The sequence below is a fragment of the Carassius auratus genome, unplaced genomic scaffold, assembly GCF_003368295.1.
Source record: "Carassius auratus strain Wakin unplaced genomic scaffold, ASM336829v1 scaf_tig00215912, whole genome shotgun sequence".
NCBI classification, from domain to species: Eukaryota; Metazoa; Chordata; class Actinopteri; order Cypriniformes; family Cyprinidae; genus Carassius; species Carassius auratus.
This window is the reverse complement of record NW_020528306.1, coordinates 960,863-980,831: the sequence shown is the minus strand read 5'-3', so window position 1 is coordinate 980,831 and position 19,969 is coordinate 960,863. Positions and strand designations below refer to the sequence as shown.

At 36.5% G+C, this 19,969-nt stretch overlaps 2 protein-coding genes across 2 annotated transcripts; one reads left to right on the top strand and one right to left on the bottom strand.

Moving 5' to 3' along the window:
- Positions 1–2,798: 2,798 nt before the first annotated feature.
- Positions 2,799–11,287, top strand: c7a (complement component 7a). The gene is made up of 18 exons (XM_026261772.1): positions 2,799–2,963; positions 3,170–3,228; positions 3,992–4,100; positions 4,259–4,400; positions 4,488–4,623; positions 4,712–4,850; positions 4,994–5,137; positions 5,462–5,705; positions 5,823–5,939; positions 6,109–6,275; positions 6,433–6,661; positions 7,990–8,161; positions 8,322–8,409; positions 8,504–8,636; positions 9,056–9,244; positions 9,402–9,492; positions 9,567–9,751; positions 10,403–11,287. The coding sequence occupies exons 1-18, from the start codon at positions 2,814–2,816 to the stop codon at positions 10,585–10,587; spliced, it is 2,679 nt and encodes an 892-aa protein (XP_026117557.1). The 5' UTR covers positions 2,799–2,813; the 3' UTR covers positions 10,588–11,287.
- A 147-nt stretch (positions 11,288–11,434) lies between these two features.
- Positions 11,435–19,712, bottom strand: LOC113096392 (regulator of G-protein signaling 7-binding protein A-like). The gene is made up of 6 exons (XM_026261773.1): positions 19,092–19,712; positions 16,882–17,048; positions 14,350–14,480; positions 13,932–14,076; positions 13,771–13,841; positions 11,435–12,800 (listed from the first exon to the last, which is right to left on the bottom strand). The coding sequence occupies exons 1-6, from the start codon at positions 19,230–19,232 to the stop codon at positions 12,709–12,711; spliced, it is 747 nt and encodes a 248-aa protein (XP_026117558.1). The 5' UTR covers positions 19,233–19,712; the 3' UTR covers positions 11,435–12,708.
- Positions 19,713–19,969: the final 257 nt, after the last annotated feature.

Sequence of the window (19,969 nt, the reverse complement as noted above, 5' to 3'; positions counted from 1 at the left end):
ATACTGAATATTGTTGCGTGTATCACAATTCAAAGCAGTTAAGTTGCTAGTGTTGTTGTATAATCCATTGTTTCTTCAAACTGTCAGACATTGCAAATCTTGACTGTGAGATTTACTCTAAGCTGGATTCTTAGGTTTTGTGTCATCAGAAGCACAAACCGAATAAACAAATGCTCCTTTCTAGTCCCATTACAAAGCACTCAAGAAAAGTGGATGAAGATACCATTCAATATGACTTGACGTTTCCATTATCACATCAGTTTTTAAAAGACTCTCATAAACATACTCGCTGATGCAAATAATATTGCATTTTAACATAACTGTTTTCTGTTTTCTAGTACTGTATATATTTTTAAGAAAAATTTTAGTAAAATTATATTTATTGCTGCGATGGCAAAGCTAAATTTTTTTAAAAGCAGCCATTATTCCAGTCTTGAGTGTCACATCCTCCAGAAATTATTTTAATATGCTGATTTGCTCCTAAAGAAACATTTCTTGTCGTTATCCATGTTTGAAAACGGTTGAATATTTTTTGGAAAACAGAATTTTCAGAATCCTTGTAGAGTTCAAAAGAACAGCATTTACTTGAAATAGAAACCTTTTGTAACATTATAAATATATTTACATTTCTTTTGATCAGTTTAAAGGGGTCACGTGATGCGATTTCAATGTTTCCTTTCTCTTTGGACTGTTACAAGCTCTTGGTGCATAAAGAAGATCTGTAAAGTTGCAAAGACTGAAGTCTCAAATCCAAAGAGATATTCTTTTTCAAAATTAAGACTCTGTCACGCCCCCCTTAAATGCCACGTTCAAACACGTCTACATCACTATGTGGAAATATTTGTGTAATGCCGCCCAAATGTTCACGCAAAAAAGCAGGCATGTGTTCGACTAATCACAATGCCCTGGATCAGTTGGCCAATCAGTGCAGACCGCATTTATGGAAGGAGGGATTTTGCGAGAGGCAAATATATTATTAAAAATAATGTTTTTTTTTTACATTAAAGCATGTCTACATATTCTGTTACACCAAATACACAAAATAATGTTCTTTAAAAAAAATCATATGACCCCTTTAATACATCCTTGCTGAAAAATAAAAAATCTCACCTCAAACTTTTGAATGAATTTTGAGTATACAGTATGTATTCTACATCATGTTTCCATGTGTCATCTAGCAAACTAAATGGGGTTCTCAAGTCTAGGACTCCACTGGAAATGGAATTCTAAATCTAATTGGAACCAGGGCAGTTTTTCTTTTTGGAAATTTAAAAAAAAAAAATTCCAGTCCGATGTTCTTCCAGTGATGCTCAAGACGTTCTATGGATCATTTCAAAACACGCTGGAGAACATGACAATGTCAAGTTGCAAACAAACTACAGTTTGAGTTCTGCTGTCATTAAATTTAAAGGAGAGATACATGAAGTACTAACATGCTCTGTGCATTTAAATGTTAAATAATATTAAACGTATATATTTTGGTTTGTGTCGACTCATGCAAGAAAGGACTGTGTGACCATGACTCTGACATGAATTTATGATGCATTACCTCCCTGCTGAACATGTTGTGAATAACAGCTTGCTGATGAGGGGCTCGGTGAGAAACTCAATTACCTTTTAATTATGCAAATGAGATCCTCAGAGGAACTGTGGATTCTGAGGTCTAAGAAGCGAAAAAAAGCATGGCGATTAACCCCTGACACAGAGACAATATAAGGCATTATTATACACAAAGGCGATCTATATGCTGGGAAGGTGCTGTCGTTCTCTTAGGAGATACTACATCAGGAGATTTTTTTTTTAAATACAGTGACCTTTCCAGTAAACAAGACGTATGTAACCTAAAAGAGGCTATATATTAAATAATCCACATTTGAAGCTTCTTAAAAGGGATCGTTCACCCAAAAATGAAACATTTTCTGTACTCACCCTTCGTCTGACCAGATTTGTAGAAGTTTAGCATCACATCACTTGCTCAACAATGGATCCTCCACAGTAAACGGATGCTGTCAGAATGAGAGTTCAACAAGCTGACGAAAACAACACAATAATCCACAAGTAATCCACGACTCTACTAAATCGTTTAACCTTTTCTGAAGCTAAAAGCTGCAGTATTGGAAGAAACTAGTCCATTAAGGAATTTTTTTAATTTCAGGAGAGAAATATGCATAGATTAAGAACCATTTAAAAGTGAATCTTTTCACTGGAAGAAGTGCTATTATGGTTTAAGGACTGGAATTTTAACCAGAAGCAAGGGTTTATAGTTAAAACAGCTTAATTTAACAACTTTTTTTTTTTTACAAACACGCAGTTTTTCACCTCACAGAGCATTGCAAGTACATTACATATCAACTTATTCTGTTAACCCTAATGAGAGTTAGGTGACATGTAATTGTAAAGTTACTTATAGGTAGTACAATGTCTAAACTAAACTATCTAAATAAATCGTAAGAACAAACTCTTCTACATCTGTGATGGCCTGAGTATGAGTAATTTTCATTCTTTTATTCACTATTCTTTTAATGTTGCAGAATTGGATGAAAAGAAATGGTGCTTTGTCTCCATCAAGTGTTTATTGTGTTTACCTACCTGACAGAGAATCAAATGTAGAGGTCTAATTCTCATTAGATGCATGACAGCTACCTAAGCAAACATGATTTTATCTGTCTATTTACTCAAATGGACATCCATAACTGACCGTTTAACTCTCAGCGTGCGCCTTAAATCCTCTAGAGCCATTAGAGAGAGTTATGTGCTCTTTCGATCCCCTGAGTCTCGCTCACATTCCAGTGAAATGAGGATTGTGCTGTTACATGCATTTTTTTTGGCAGAGAAATGATCATTTCCCGCTTAAGACTTGTTGTTGCGAGATAAAACAGGAACTGGGAGTGTTTCCTGTAGCTGCACACAGTAAAGACAGTTTGGAGAGAATCTGTATGTTGTTTAGGATTATTACAATGAAGGTAAGCGTTAATATACACATTCCTGCATAATTTAAAGGGACCACTACAAATATACTTTTAAAGCACGATGCTGTACACTGACACAAATGATGAACTCCAGTAAACTGTCAAGATTAATGCAATATTGATAAAATGCATTTTTTTCCCCACAACTGCTAACATGGTGTTATTAGGAGAACTGTTTTTCATTTTAACTTTGTTTTTAGTGTGTGTCCCTGCATGAAGTATTTCTTGTCTCTCTGTTGTCTTCAGCAGCAGTTATACAGTAAGTAACTAAAACTACTTTGCCGCAATATGTACTTTATTTCCTAACGCTTTATGAGCAATAACTGTAAATAATAACTATATAACTGAAAATCTATCTATCTATCTATCTATCTATCTATCTATCTATCTATCTATCTATCTATCTATCTATCTATCTATCTATCTATCTATCTATCTATCTATCTATCTATCTATCTATCTGTCTGTCTGTCTGTCTGTCTGTCTGTCTGTCTGTCTGTCTGTCTGTCTGTCTGTCCGTCTGTATAGCTTGAATACAAAATGTATGGCTTGAATGCAATGTAAAATGTTTATATGCATGGCAGTTTTAATGTGATAGAACATACAATATTCATAGACAGTGGCCCCAAAAAGTATCTGACACTGAAGTCACAATTTAAAATGCCATTGCATTGTATAGCAACATAAAATGTGACACCAAACATTTAATTGAATTAGGCGATGAATCTATAGATTTTTATTTTTATTTGAATACTTTGTGGTATTTTCATATTGTAGTAAACTCTAATGTATACTGAATACTGTACGTAATATACTCCAATAGGACACCTGGGTGAAGGCAGTGAATTTAGTGAAGTCAGTTCTGCGAAAAGCTCCAGTGTCATTTCTTTGCAGATGCCAGTTTGAGATTCTGTTATTTAATGTAAAAATGTCCAAATATTTTTGTGGCCAGAGTACATATATACAGTAGCATATTTTGTAATTCTGATTACATATTTTTAATGAGCTTGCTTCTGAATCAGTGCAGTGTCAGTGAGGTCCATCCGGTCTGTGTCTGAACCTGTGCACTGCAAGTGGGGACCCTGGTCCCCTGAAAGCTGGTCTGCCTGTGATGGCTGCTCCAAAACACAGGTGAGACTAGTGTTTTGTTTCTGACCTGTTCTTAGACATGCATCACTAACAATGTACATCTATCTTACACTAAATAATTGCTTGCTGTCTAGTATGCTGTATAAATTTCTGTAAATGTAGTTGCGGTATCTGTATACTGACATATGTGGACATTACAGACACAGACCCGCTCCATTGCAGTCTACTCTCAGTTTGGGGGTCAGCCTTGCACTGGGAGCTCAACCCGCACACAATCATGCATTTCAGCTCAGGTCTGTCCTCTAGAGGAGGGTTGTGGAGACCGTTTTCGCTGTCAGTCAGGTACTTCTTTTGATATGAAACTTATTTGAACGTCTTTAAAACGTAAAAAGAGTTTTAAGTTGAATGATGAATAATTTTTCTCTGAAGGGAAATGTATCAGTCAGTCTCTGGTATGCAATGGAGAGGAAGACTGTGAAGACGGCTCAGATGAGTGGAAATGTGACAGTGAAGTGATCTGTGACCTGCAAAAACCTCCACCGAATGTAGAGCTCACTGGTCACGGGTAACTTAATTAGATCTCATTTCATTTCAATAATACATTCACAGACAGATGACTAAAGCCACTATGATTGTGAATGTTTGCACTAAAGGTTTGATGCATTGAGGAAAGAGGCAAGAGGAACAGTTATCAACACCAAAAGCTTTGGAGGTCTGTGTAGAAAGACCTTCAGTGGAGACCACAGGGACCTATACAGACTTCCCCAAAGTGTCCTCAGATACACTTTCCAGGTCCTTTAAATTTCACAGTTTACTAGATTAAGATAAATAATACTCATGAGATACACAAAGCAGAACACGTCACCAGTGCAAGAGCAGAATCTGGGAGACTTTCTATTCAGTTTTATCTTAGTTTCTGCATTTGTTTTTGCCAGGTCACAGCAAAAAATGATTTTACAGATGAATCCTATGACAGCTCTTGGCATTACCTTACTCACATTGAAAAACATTCAAGAACATCCGGCACATCTTATGGGCATGACGATTATGTCTTCCATAACGAACTGTTCCAGTCTCAGGTACCGTATGCTACAACATATTCACTATATAATATTGATAATAAGTCATTATTAAAATACATTTTAACTCCGGGTTAACATAATATTTGACTCTGTGTATGAGGTTAACTCTGTTGGTTGCAGATGTGACTTAATGCATTAGGTTATGGTAACAAATTATTATTCTTATTTTTTATGTTAAATGTTAAAATGGGGATTTAGGCATTCATTTTAGGTTAACTGTATCGCAATCTCTGAATTTTCTGTTGCTTAAAAAAAAAAAAATTGAAGTCATTGACAACATATACCCAAATATTAAAATCTGAAACTTTGCTCTCCTTTCAGTCCAAAAATCTGCTTATCATGAAGAGTGATATGGATGTGGCCCAGTTCCAAAACCAGGCCCCAGAATATCTGCCACTTTCAGAAGAGTTCTGGAAAGCACTGCTGTCCTTACCGGTCACATATGATTATGCTGCCTATCGTAATGTGCTGGAGAGATTTGGGACCCACTACATTTCGGAGGGCTCTCTTGGGGGACAGTTTAGATTATTTATGATGGCCAGCCAAGATGTCATTAAAAAATTGCGTGAGTGGTCTGTATGTCACATTTTTGTTTCATTATTACATGAGAAGCTGTTGATGTTGTTTTTCATTCAAGGTCATTGCACTGTCTAACAGCTGTCTGTTTTCTCTTTTTACTTAGAAACTGTACAAAGAGACTATAAACATTGTGTCGAAACGTCCCATTCTATCCTGTTTTTCATCAGGTGGACCACAGTAAAATGCCGTGAAGAAACATTTAATGAGGCTCAACGATTTTGTAAGTCATTTAGAAAAAGAAAGCAAATTCAAACCATAAATGCTTAACTGAAGCTTTATTTTACTTTTGGGAGACAAAATTCTGCACGCTTATGCAATACTTTCATACTTGTTTCTGTATAAAGGCAATGCACTGTATAATAATATTCTGTTTTGTGTTTCCCAATCAGATGAAAGCATACCAAAAAATGATATGACCACGAATATATATGGTGGAGCTCCTGCATTTATAGCGAAATTGTCAATGTTAAACAAAAACACACTAGTGGAGAATGGCAGGGCGTTCTCACAGTGGTCGGGTTCAGTGAAAGAGTATCCAAAAGTCATCAAACAAAAGGTTGGTTTGGAAAAGCAATGTTAATATATGGTTATTGTATGCAAATAAGGCTGTTATAATAACAAATAGTGTATGCTATGCTAATCATATAATAGAAACACATGCAATGATTTCATTCTAATATGAGAAACCATGTGTGAATTTCTGATTCGTGCAGCTCAGACCTCTCCATGAGCTGGTGAAAGAGGTCTCATGTGCGGGGGTGAAAAAGCATCATTTAAAGCACGCAATTGAGACTTACCTCAGCGAGAAACACTCATGTCACTGCAGAGAATGCAAGAACAATGGGCTGCGCATGCTTGACAATGACGTCTGTAAGTGTGTGTGTAAACCAGGCACCAAAGGCCAGGCGTGCGAGTATGGGACGCCGCAAGATGAACAGCCAGGTACAGATTAATCACTTAAATTAATATTGCATCGATCAGGGGTTTTCAAATTTTTTTAAAGCCGCGGACCCCAAATTCCCAATCTAAAAAATGTAATTATTTAACGAGTTTGCAAATTTGAATAAATTCAAGTCAAGTTAAAACATACAAAGGGATAAACAAAAAAAAATGCTTAATCAATTATGGAAACTCAGCTATGAAGAAAATTGCAATTCTTAATTATATTAAATTGTGATCTATCTAATGAATAAATGATACATTTATATTTGTATATATTTTATTTGGATTTCTAAATGTAAACATTTCTTTTTATGATAATAATAACTAAAAACTTTATTTTTATAGTATTTTTCTCTTTTTTTGTGTATGATCTTGATTTATGATATGTGATTGGGAATGTAACATGCTCAGTTTATGTTTAAATCATTCACTTTAAGTGTGGCTTAAAGGGATACTCCACCCCAAAATGAAAATTTTGTCATTAATAACTTACCCCCATGTTGTTCCAAACTCATAAAAGCTTTGTTCGTCTTTGAAACACAATTTAAGATATTTTGCATGAAAACCGGGAGGCTTGTGATTTTCCCATAGACTGCCAAGTAAAATACACTGTCAAGGTCCAGAAAAGTATGAAAAGCATCATCAGAATAGTCCATCTGCCGTCAGTGGTTCAACTTTAACATTATGAAGTGACGAGAATACTTTTTGTATGAGAAGAAAACTAAAATAATGACTTAGCGCCATTTTGGAAAACAACTGCTGAACGCAAAATGCTTACACTCTTCTGCGTCAGCAGCGCCACATGGATACATTTTCTACATGAACTTATGCTTTGATTTGAAAGAAAGTAGCGCATCCTTGTGTTGTGGCTGACACAGAATAGGGTACGCAGTTTGCGTTCAGCAGGTGTTTTCCAAAATGGCACTACGGTGATGCGGGGAGAGTCAGAGGAGACAAATTGTTGAATAAAGACGTTATTTTTGTTTTCTTCTCGTACAAAAAGTATTCTTGTCACTTCATAATGTTACAGTTTAATCACTGATGGCAGACGGAATATTCTGATGATGTCTTTCATACTTTTCTTGACCTTGACAGTGTATTTTACTTGGCAGTCTATTGGACAGTCACAACGGTCCTGGGTTTCCTCCAAAATATCTGAAATTGTGTTCCGAAGACGAACAAAGCTTTTACGGGTTTGAAACGACATGGGAGTAAGTGATTTATGACAAAATTTAAATTCTGGGTTGGACTATCCCTTTAAGTATCCAAATATCTTTTGTGGTCACTTTCTTGTTTTTGATTGTCCAGTTCATGTCTTTTTATCTCAGGAGTGATTCACGGAGACTGGGCCTGTTGGTCTTCATGGAGCACCTGCAAGGAAGGTCAGAAAAGCCGGAGCCGCTCCTGCAGCCGTCCCGCTCCTTCAGGCGGCAGGGACTGTATTGGGAACGCTGTGGAGACAACAGTCTGCGATGATGTGCAGGAATTAGATTACCTACGGTGAGGAAAGGTCAAACGCCTCTTCAACAGTACAAAACTTAGTTCTGAAAGGCTGTAATAAGCTGTTCTTTACAAGTTGCTAGAGACCTAGAGAATATTACTGTGCAGCAATACTGCCACTATGTGGAAACCTGACTTAATGGTTTTGACCTATTTTCAGTTCAATGGAGCCTCACTGCTTTGCAAATTCTTTAACACCCAGGAAAAGTTGTAAAACACCCCCCTTCCTCGCTAATGGGTTTGTTTTGGTAAAAAATAATTTTATTAAATATTCTCCATTAAAATGTGATTGAATATTTTTTTTTGAGACGTTACAATGTTTTTGTCTTCCCCTAATTGCAGTACCCCAAAGATGCATATCCAGTGGGCAGTAAGATTGAGTATGCATGCACTGAGGGCTTTCACCTGATTGGGGATCCTATAGCAGAATGTCAAGAAAATCTAGACTGGGGGCGACATCAAATAGAGTGCAAGAGTAAGTGAATATGACTTTTTAGAGCTGACATATACTGATGGTAGTACACTGTATATACCATGTCTTCATAAATTATTAATTAGTGAGGAACTTCTTTAGGGTTATTTACATTTTATTTAAATATTAAATGATATTTTGTAAGATATAGTTTGCGACATATATAATAACTGCTGTTTTAATTATTTAAATTATACATTTTAGAAAACAAGAAACCGTGTTTTTTAATACTATATAATATAAAACAAAATGCATATTTTACATATTTAATATTTTACATATTTAGTTTTTTTTCAGTTATTGATTCATTATTAACTTTATAAATTAATTTTATTGCATCCCATAATATTTAACTTTTCCGAAAAATGAGGAACCATATATGTTTTATATGTTTTAAAATAAATGTTGCTTGCTGTCTGCAGAGACATTATGTGATCTACCTCAGCTTCCTCCAGATGTCACTGGAAGCCCGTGGAAGCTTACCTATAACATCGGTGAAGCTGTCTCACTTTCCTGCCCTGAAGGGAAAGTCAGAGAAGGTCCGGCTGAGATTCAGTGCAACGCTGGCCTTTCCTGGTCACCACAGCCAAAAGAAACCAGTTGTCTCACAGGTGGAAGTCAAATGTAGATACACACAAACATTGTAAAGAGTCAACCATTACAAGGTTGTTTGACAAATTTTGAAATGTAGTGATGCAAAGAATTAATGTAAGTAATTGTTTTTGAGTGTGAGTAAAATGTAAGTAAAGGTTCTTTGTTTTCCATTAGTTTTAAAGTCAACCGCTGTGCCATTGCAGTGCCAGCCATGGGAGAACCTGTCGAAGGACAAATGTGTCTGTAAAGTACCCCACGAGTGCAAGTATGTTCCTAGACAGGACAGGTATTTCTATATAGCCATAGAGCCAAAGGGTTGTGTGTTTCTCTCTTCTGCAGGTCTTCCCTGGAGATATGTGCCACTGATGTGAAGCGCGGTCGGGCACGGACAATGAGCCTGTGTAAAGTACAGGCTATGCGCTGTCTGGGAAATCAGTACACTCTTGCTGAAGACAGTGCCTGCCAGTGGCCACATCGCTCATCCACTGCTTGTCCGGACTGCACGCTCTGGGAGATGTGTGACGGTGAGGGATTATAAAATAATAGCACACATCCCCTTGTGAAAAAAAAAGTACGCTTTAGCTGACTTTTAAAAACAGTACTTAACAAGGAAATAATATACTTAAGTGCAAACTGAATGTAATGTTTTCAGACAATTAATTGCATATTAATTGCAATTAAATTAAAATACATTATGGTTTAAATTTAGATTAAAACTATTATATTAAATATAAATCTTTATATGTAATTTCAGAACTACTCCTGTTTTTAAAAATATCAGTTAGACTTCTTTTTCACATTGTAAATCTGAGTGTCAAGACATTTTGACATTTTTTTTTTATTTATATTGACATTTTGAAGTTCGGTGATTAACACTGACTTGACTTTCGACAAAATTTGCAGCTTTTGTTTTAAAACACAAAGTACATGCTTTCATACCCAAACATGAATGTACGACAATGTTTTAATGTTGTGAAACAAATCGTGGAAGTCTCTTCAAATAACGCTAACCACAGAAATCAAAAACTGCTTTTTAAGGAATCCATTGGCTTGAAATTGTAAATTCTTGCTAATGTATTTTTGAAGCTGATTAGAAAAGAGCTATGTACAGATTGAAAATGTCGCAACTAGTCAATATTCAGGAATGCTTGGTTGTAACAATTGTGTCATTGTAGAGCAAACGAACAGCTGCCGTTGCAAGACAAGTGAGGAATGCTCATCCCAGGATGCCTGGATCCATGTGTGCGTGCAGCAGGAAGGAGCGTCTGCACCAATGACAATGACAGAATGTGAGGCGGCTGTGAGGAAATGCAGAGGAGAGGCTCTCAAGGTTGTCAGCATTCAACCCTGTCAGTCATAATCTCAGAGCCTCGCTTACATATTAAAGTGTAACAATTTATGTTGAACCCTGAGAAGGATTCCTGCAACAGTTTTCTTTTGGTTTGCAGAGAATTCAGTCAAAAAAAAAGGTAAATCAGTAAGTTCGAGCAGGAGCAGAAATACAGTTCTGCTGTTTTGTTTTTGTTGGCCAACCCGGAAGATTAGCATGACCCTTGTTCCTTCATCCTATTAAGATTTTTCCAATGGCTTTTGAATTTTTGTTAATCATGATAGTCTTCACAAACTTTTATCAATTTTAAAGCCTAAATACAGTCAAATCAGCAAATATATGAAGCTGAATGTAGGCTATTAATAAATGAAGGCTTCCGACAGCTCTTTCAGTTTTTATTTAAAACCCATTCTCTCTGAATGTTTTAGAATTTTTTTCAGAAGCGCAAATATAAACAAAAGTCTGTGAAAGTGCACTAGTCTAGTGAGTATATGAGATTTAATGTCCTGACAACCTCTGTAACTGCCTTTAGTAAGAAAAGTAAAAGAACTTATTTCAGGCATTTAACCAAAAAAAAAAAAAAACTTTTTTTGCTTTCCTGGAAGATAAGGAACAAGTGTAACTGCTAAAAGTGCATAAAAAAAACAAAACAAAGCTAGACTTTGTGTCTTTACCTTCCTTGACATTTTGGTCAACCTAAAAACCAGCAAAAAAAAAAAAAAAAAAAAAAGCACACGTTAAACCAAACTGGCTGTGTATTCTTGTCAACCTGTTCTGGACTTCCACTGGACTGAAAGGATCGTATTGAGCCAGCTCCAGACGTCCTGCCAAACTCCTGACAGCCAGCCCAGATTCCGCCAAAAGCTTGTCCAGCGTCAACATTGCAGCCAAATAATTAACCTGAAAACCATGTCTGTTCCTGTAAATGCTTTTTTTTTTTCATTACTGCTTCATCATTGTTGCGAGAAAGTAAAAGGGTAGGCACTGCTGCCAGGTGCAAATTTCACACCCTCCTTATTAATGTGCAAACAAATCCAATTACCCAAAACTGACTGAGATCCAAACGTGATACATTTAATGGGAGATGCTGAAATGGGAGAAATAGGGTGCATATCAGACGGTTTATATTGTTTCCACTCGGACTAATCTGAGTTTCTCTGAAAAGAGGGTAATATCTATTGATACTGACTTTTATTATTCTACAGATATAATTTCTGTACTTTTCTTATGGTGTTTTGTATGTTAAATAAAACACAATTCTTAATATAAGACACAAACTTCCAGTTTTGTTAAATCATTATAAAAAGGTTTATTATGAATGTAAAACGACACTGCGTTTTTTCATAGACACTACAGTATCTTCACCATGCCTGACACATTTAGAACTGTTATTAATAAGCAAGACCCATGCTGAGTCCCTCCAATCTGGACTTATATCACACCAGATGGATAGACATGTCACCGTTTACTGACTATCTCTTTAAAGGAATCACAGTTTTGGAAAATATTTCAGATCGCTTTTACAGTGCGTTTACATTGTATATCTCTAAAATTCCCATTTATAGATATATTCTTTATTTACAAAGGCTTCTTCAGGTATTGTATACTCCTAAAGGCTGAAACGAAAAGGGGGGATAAAAGTTACAGGATTTCGGTTTATGGAAGACTAAATAATACTGTAGTAAAAATATTGTAACAGCAAAAAATACAAATAAAATCAGATCAAACCGTCAGATATCACATTCACTCGTATTGTGCAGTATTTTTTTTTAAAGCATCATAAATGTTTAGCATCATAACCTCTGCACTCTCAGTACAACACCTGTCTTGACAAAAAGCACATAATATGAATCGTGTGGACAAACATAGCAATATTCATACTACAAACCATTTTCTTTACTAAGTATAATGTCGACGAACATTCAGTTAAAAATGAAAATCTGTCATACTGATCAAATATTATATAGTGTTTGTATGACTACTGATGTTACACAGATATTACTATTTATTCTCATAGCAGTAGGAAATTGGACAGAACTCACTAAAAGAAAGCTCTGGTTTGGGAAATGGCAGTAGTACGGTTGATTGGTGAGTGTCACACATTGTGAGGGAACGCAGTCATTTGTGACTGGATTTTGGGAGAGACGGCTCTTAGCTAGACACCAGACAACAGAGGCCAAAGAAACGCCGCTTTCTCTGCCGGACCAAGGGGTATGGCGTCAGATTCAACAAACTGCTGTCATCTGTGGTGACACAAAAACAGATCATTGTAAAACAGCAGCAACCATTAAGAAATCAGCTGTCCTTTAGTTGGCCAATATATACATTTAATAAAACATTCTTTTTAATTCAACATTCAATATTTTGTTACCATCTAGGAAGCATTAGCTCCAATTTGCAAATCAAAATTTTTAATAAAATAAAAATATTGCTGAAGTCCGAAATTTCTAAATTGGAAATAAAAAAAATAAGGTGGCCACTTGGGACATATGGACAGTAACTGCATTATTATTATTATTTTTATTATTTTCTGGCAAAATAAGTATAAGATCATCTTTAATTCTAAGTGAATCTTAAATATATCACCATTCAAAAGTTTGGGGTCAGTATGATTTTTAAAAGAAATTGATACTTTTATTCAGAAAGGACTCATTAATAAAATATGACCATAAAAACATTTACGGTGTTAAAAAAAAACAAATAGGGGTCAGACAAATTCTGTTCTTTTAAACTTTCTATAAATCAAAGTGAAAAATGTCAAGGTTTCCACAAAAACTTTAAGCAGCTGTTTATAACATCGATAATAATCAGAAATATCAGCAAATCAGAATATTAGAATAATTTCTGAAGGATCATGTGACACTGAAGACTGGAGTAATATTTGCTGAAAATTCAGCTTTACCATTACAGGAATAAATTACATTTTACAATATATTAAAATAGACAACTTTAAATATATACACTATTTTACAATGTTACTGTTCTACTGTATTTTTGCGCAAATTAATGCAGCCTCGGTGTGCATAACATTTTTTTTTTTTTTTTTTTTTACAAAAAATCGTATAGCCCCAGACATCTGAACGGTAGTACACATTAACAATTTGAGACCTTGACTGTGCTGAAAGACTGTTGTTTGATGCCCATTGTATGTAAGTTTTCAGTAAATATGTCGGTAAAATTTGCTAAAATATTCCGAATGCTGAGTGATACTACCTTGGTTTTTCAGTGGTAAAGGCATGGTCTCCCTGAGTTTGCTTAGCAGGTTTTTCATTTCTGTCATGTCCCTAGAACATTGAGGAATCGTTTCAGAGTCAAACTTTCAGTTTTCATGGTAAAAGAAATGGAGATCCTGTTCAGCAGCTCAGACTATTCACCTCTCGATGTTCTCAATGTCTGTGGCCACCAGGGAGTATGTCTGCGGACAGTCCGGAAGAGTGGAGGACGTGTCTTCCAGGATTGGGATGTCAGAGCTGTCCTCCTTCTTATTGTCAACCTTTGCAACTCGTGAATAATGTTTTGCTGGAACAGATAAAGTGAGACATAAACATTTCAAGGTTTGACCCCAGGGCAACAAGTCAACCTGCTCCAAGAGCATCCGTATTTACATCCATGTTTCTGATGATGAAGCTCAAATCAGATACAAAACACAGAAACTATCAGCGTCAACTCCTGCAAACATTAAACCACTAGAAGACTCTACAGTTGGACAAGCCAGGCTTCATCGATATCAGTTTCCTGTCGCTGGTGTGGCTGTTTCCTGCTGAGAGCCCTGGGGCGCCCTAACAGCATTACCTTTTCTGTGGAGCTGCAGGGATCCCAGTAGACACACAGACTTCAGCATCTCCGTCAGGTACATTTCCAGACAGCACTGCAGCTGGATAAAGAGGCGGCAGATCTCCGGATGTATTTCTCCATCTTCTGGCCTGTGAAAAAAGCATCAATAATGCATCTGAGATCTAGATTCTGCAGAGTTCTGGCCTCGAGCCATGCACTTCAACCTGTCTAATCTCTCACAAGTTACATTTTACTGCATTCCTATGCCACGCAGTCCACAAAAAGTGACCAATGATGAAAGTCATAGGTCTGAGACACATTGTATGCCATGCTGGGCAATACAGCTAAAGCATTTACTGCATAACTTGATATTTTTCAGCCTTCTGATGATATTCAATTTGCGTGTATTTATTGTTTGCACTGAAATTGCTTAACAGTTTCTTTTTCAAATCTGTATGACCATCAGTTTAATATTTTTTTAAATGTGAAGCAGACTAATTGCAAATTGAGTTTTGAGCTGATGTCTGGAAACAGAAGTACATCAAACTCGCCAGTTCCAACACAATTTTTACTTTTAAAACATCAGTCTTGATGGTTTAAAAGGACTGTGTAACTAATAAAAATACTACACGCCTGTATAATTACTGCTCTGTAATTCCCAGGTGTAATGCTGTGGCATGGTGGATACTTTATTTTTCTGTTCTTTAATTACTTGGTAACAGAGAGACGCACCAAATGTAGGCATTAAAGATAAGCATGTAAAGCAAGGCCATAACCATGTCTTGGCCATTCTTTGATTATTTCTAGTTTCTAAAGTAATCATTTTGAATTATTCGCAAATTATATTTTAAAATATGCACATATTTGTATGCTGTCGAAAATCCAAAACATGTCTTGTCTCATCACATTCAGTTCAGAATTACACGAATCACATGAATGATCCCTTATTTTGATTCAATCTGAGCAAAACGAGTAGTTTGCAAGACTGTCAATCATTTAACATGTCTAACTGCTGTCAGATATTAAATGGTTTGTTACTTCCATCTTACCTTGCTTTCTTTCAACGTTAGAACTGAAGTTTGGTGCTGGAATTCACACTCGTTTTTTTGTGCACAGTAAACCTCGCCTTCTTTGATTTGATTGGCCATCTCAATCATTTTGACATTGACGAGAGCTGTCAGACCACTACAACAGACCAGCTTAACATGTCACTTTCTAAACCTTTTTATCATCCTAACAGCAAACAGAGTGGTGTGTAATCGAGTGCAGCAGAGCAATATTGGGCAGGACAATTTGAGAGCTATAGTAAAGATTTATAGTGTTCTTAGAATGTGAAATCGTGTCACAGATCTGTGATTTATGGTAAATGCACAGCAGAAAGCATAATTTCCAGCTTAATCAACATCCATCTTGCTTTCCAAATATAGTGTATGGTAAGCCTGTCAGCACTAACTGATATTTATTATCTAAATGTTGCTGGGAAGGTGAAATTTTGTCAGCTTCATAATATATAACATGATTTCAACAGGGGACCCATGACCCCTAGCGGGGCCACAGGGGTACTGCAAGCTAATTATAACTTGACCAAAAAAAAAAAAAAAAATTAAATTGAAACAAAGCTAAAGCTAATGTTCAGCTTAATATCTCATTGAGCCTCCCACATTAAAATGCACTGTTAACATATAATATACATTATATATGTATATAAAGCTTTTCTTACTTCATACACAAAAAAATGTGTACAATTCTGACAAAATCTGATTTCTTGATGATTTGATATTTTATGGTAGTGATTTTATCATTTCAAAATTTAGAGAAAAGGTAGAAATTAATTACTAAAATGAGCCAATAAGTGCTCCTCTGCTGCTGTCTACTAGTTATAATTGTGATTTTATGTTTTTACTTTTTACATAAGTGTTTGTTTAACCCAAAGTAGGCTATATTTTATATATAATCACCCCATTAAAAATAACATTCAAACTGGATCATCTTAGAGCTTTAAAGTGCTGGAAATAGTTGTGTGAAATGTTTGAAAGTCATTGAAAAGTGCTTGATTTTCTCTCTCAAAAGGTTGTACAAACCCTGAAATGAATAATTGATTCATTCGACTATTTCTACCACAACAACATGGTTCCAGTTAGCGTTACCGCTTCTTGTTCCCTGACATATGTCAGCACTGTTTATAACAGATTTATGTACATAATTTGAATGATTCTCACTAGATCTCGCAGTAACCATATAATTGTGCTGCAAATTTAAACGCTTCTCACTGGATCTCGCAGAACTGTCGCATCTGTCCATTAACAGAGTCGCAAAATCAACTTTGCCTCCCGAGTAAAGCTGTTCTGAGCTCCGACAATTTTGCTGAAACGTAGCACAGTTTAGTTTAGTTTGCCGTTTGATGTTTCTCAAATACAACAGAAATGGAAGAGCTTATGAGATGGGCAACCGCTCACAAAAAAGAAACAATTTGGTTGCACATATACAGTATATATATAGGCTATATACATAAAGCATGGGCTATATGCATGTACAGCACTATGTTTTTACCCTGATATTGCAGAAAGATTTTGGTGTGCGGTCCGTGCCATCTCACAGCCTTTTGTGCGTGTCTTGTGCATTTCCGCACGCAGAGAAGGGCAATCAGCGGAAATCTCTCCAATAGAGATAACCAACTCCCTATAGAGGGCCACAAGTGTATTGAACTCCTGGACAACCTGATGGAAGAAAGAAGAAACAAATGCAAACTGTGAAGATGTAGGATTTACAATACCATTTTAACCTCAAATGTCTATGAAGCAGATAAATGAAACGTGACAACACATTAATGAAATGACATGTATCTAACATGCCAAGAATTTGTTTTCATTCTGAACACTGAAACAACCTGACGATGTCACAAAGCTAAAAAAGACTATTAGTTGGAGAGCAGCGCCACAGACGCCAGATGCTCATGTCATTTTATCAATATCTGGTGAAAAGGGAACACACATAATGGTTAAGAAAAAAGAAAAATGTGTAGCCTGATTAAGTAAGTCGTTTTGCATAAAAGCGTCTGCTAAATGCATAAATGTAAAAGGAAGTGTTTAATGGCAAGCTGATTAAACATAAATACCTTAATAATCTATTGTTAAATTCAACCCTCTACATTGTGTAAATCACTCACATATGCGACTAAATCTTCACTCTGGCGACTAAATGATGTCTAATATTAGCTACTGGCTAATAAATGATCAGATTTTACTCACCAGTGTTTGAGTTGGAGGGTAAGTATAAGTTTAGCACAGATATATTGTCACTCGCTGAACACTCTCTGACTGATCGCTTCAGAGTTTCACTCTCTGTCAAGCAATCTGTGATATTTTTCAGTTCATCTCAATGGATGCGCAGCGCACCTGTGTTTGTGTATTTGGTGTACCTTGAACTCTAGTGTGAAGGTGCAAGACCAGTGTCGCTTTCTCTCACATGCGCGAAGTGGACAGAAGTAATGCTCAAGTGGCAATCTCTATCTATCTATCTATCTATCTATCTATATAATCTATTATCATCCCTCTTTTGATTTCAGCAGATCAGTTCCCACAAACTGATACAACCTGATTAATATTCATGAGTCCAGCAGCTCGTTCATCCTTAGTGCATTTCGTTTTTCCCTTTGTTTTTTTCCCTTAATCACAAACAAAACACCACCACCTGTCCTAAATTCATTTTAAATGTCTATGCATTCATGCATGGTTACCAAGTTCATTATAATTAATAAGTTATATCATTAAATAATACTTGATTATCCAGATATCATATTATAATGGTTGACTGACTGATGTCAAGAGTGTACTTTCAGGTATTTTAAAAGCTGTGTCATTTAAAAAATATATACAGCATGTTTATGTGTGTAATATATATATAGTATATCAGTCTGGCGAGTAAACTAAAAAAAATACTAGCCAATGGTGATTCAATTGCCAAGGTATCTGTATTGATATTACTTGCATGTTTTATGTTTTTAATCACTCATAAGTAGTCTCACAGTGACTGCTATGTCTTCTTTTTATTTAACTAGTAACTACTAATTACAAACACGTATTTATTTCAGTAATGAATAGCATATAGTCTATTCAGCCACTAGCACTTATTCACTCACTACTATATTGACAAGTAACTTTTCCACACACTGCATATTTTTGTCTATGAATCTTTTCCACACACTGCATATTTTTGTCTATTTTTTGTCTATGAATATAGGAATCTGGGGGTCAGGTGTCAACTACTGACTGGCGACAAGTTGCTTACAAATACTCCAGCACTTACTAGCAACACTAGAATAGTTACCAGCAACAATTGGAATACACATTAGTCATAAATGAACAGCTAAATCTGCACCACAGAATTAAATGTCAAAAATTCAAAGCAATTGGTCAATGTTAACCTGGCTTGCCACATGCCTTCTGCCTGTTAATGGGGCACACAAGCCAGTGTGCGTTCCAAATGTGCTCGCAGTTTTAACTCAAAATGGAGCACTAACTCTCCATGCCATAATCTGCCAAATGAAACGTTTCTGAAAAATCAGCCCGAGAAAATGAAGCTGGAACTACCGCAAGTCACAGACCTCCAAGCCAGAATGATTTAAAACGTCCCTAGTGTCGCATTATACATTTAGGATGTTGGCACTTGCAGAACCCTGCGTGAATTTCAAATAATGCATGAACAATCAGCAGGATTCTGAGAGGAATAATGCCATGGGTCATGACGCAGGCTTTACGCACCATTCTGCAGTCCGCCACGGCGCGCAGAGCCTCGCTGCTCTCCCGGCGCTCCGACTCTCTGGACGGGGGTTTACTGCCGATCTGGAAAATGGTCCCGGCAGATCTGGGGCGGGTTTTGCGCCCATTCGGTGCAGAACTCATGCATACACATCAAGTGAAGAAACTGCCCTGATATAAAATGCTGATTGATTAATGCGCCGCAACTCGTTTGGTCAATTTCTTACTCAATTGATCGATCTGCCCGTGTCTTGCTCCTGGATTCTCTCCGCATTGCCACGATGCAGAAGCCGAGTCACCTTCATTCACTCCAGCATATAGCTGAAGTGTCCTTGCAGGGCTTCATCTTCTTCAGCAGAGAGAAGCGCGATAACAAAGAACCAGATGCAAACATTTCTTGATGCCCCGACGTCCTTCAACGAAGAAATACCAGCCGCCTTTAAACGGAACACCTCCCCGAGACAAATAATCGTTACTCGAAATAAACTAATAAGCGCCGCAAGTTGAAATGATAAACTCTACATGGCGTTTATTGAGAGTAGGTAGCGCTGTTCTAACCTTGATAGGTGCAGTTGCTTGAGGCATGACGTGGTTGAACACACTGCACTCTCATAGGATGAGAATACTAATGCCAAAGATTCACCAACTCCAGTGCGCTCACGGCTTCAAGTGTGTGCCACTAAAGGCAAGAAGTAAACATATAACAAGAGAAACCATATAGGCAGCTTAGATCTATCTAACCTGCTGGAATAAAAAAAATAATAGTAATCCAATTGCATGAATATGCCACAATGTTAAGACTATTAATCAACTAGCAGTTAGCCAAGGGGTAGTCTTACTTTTCAATTCAAATTAGATCACTCTGCATTTTTGTAACTGAT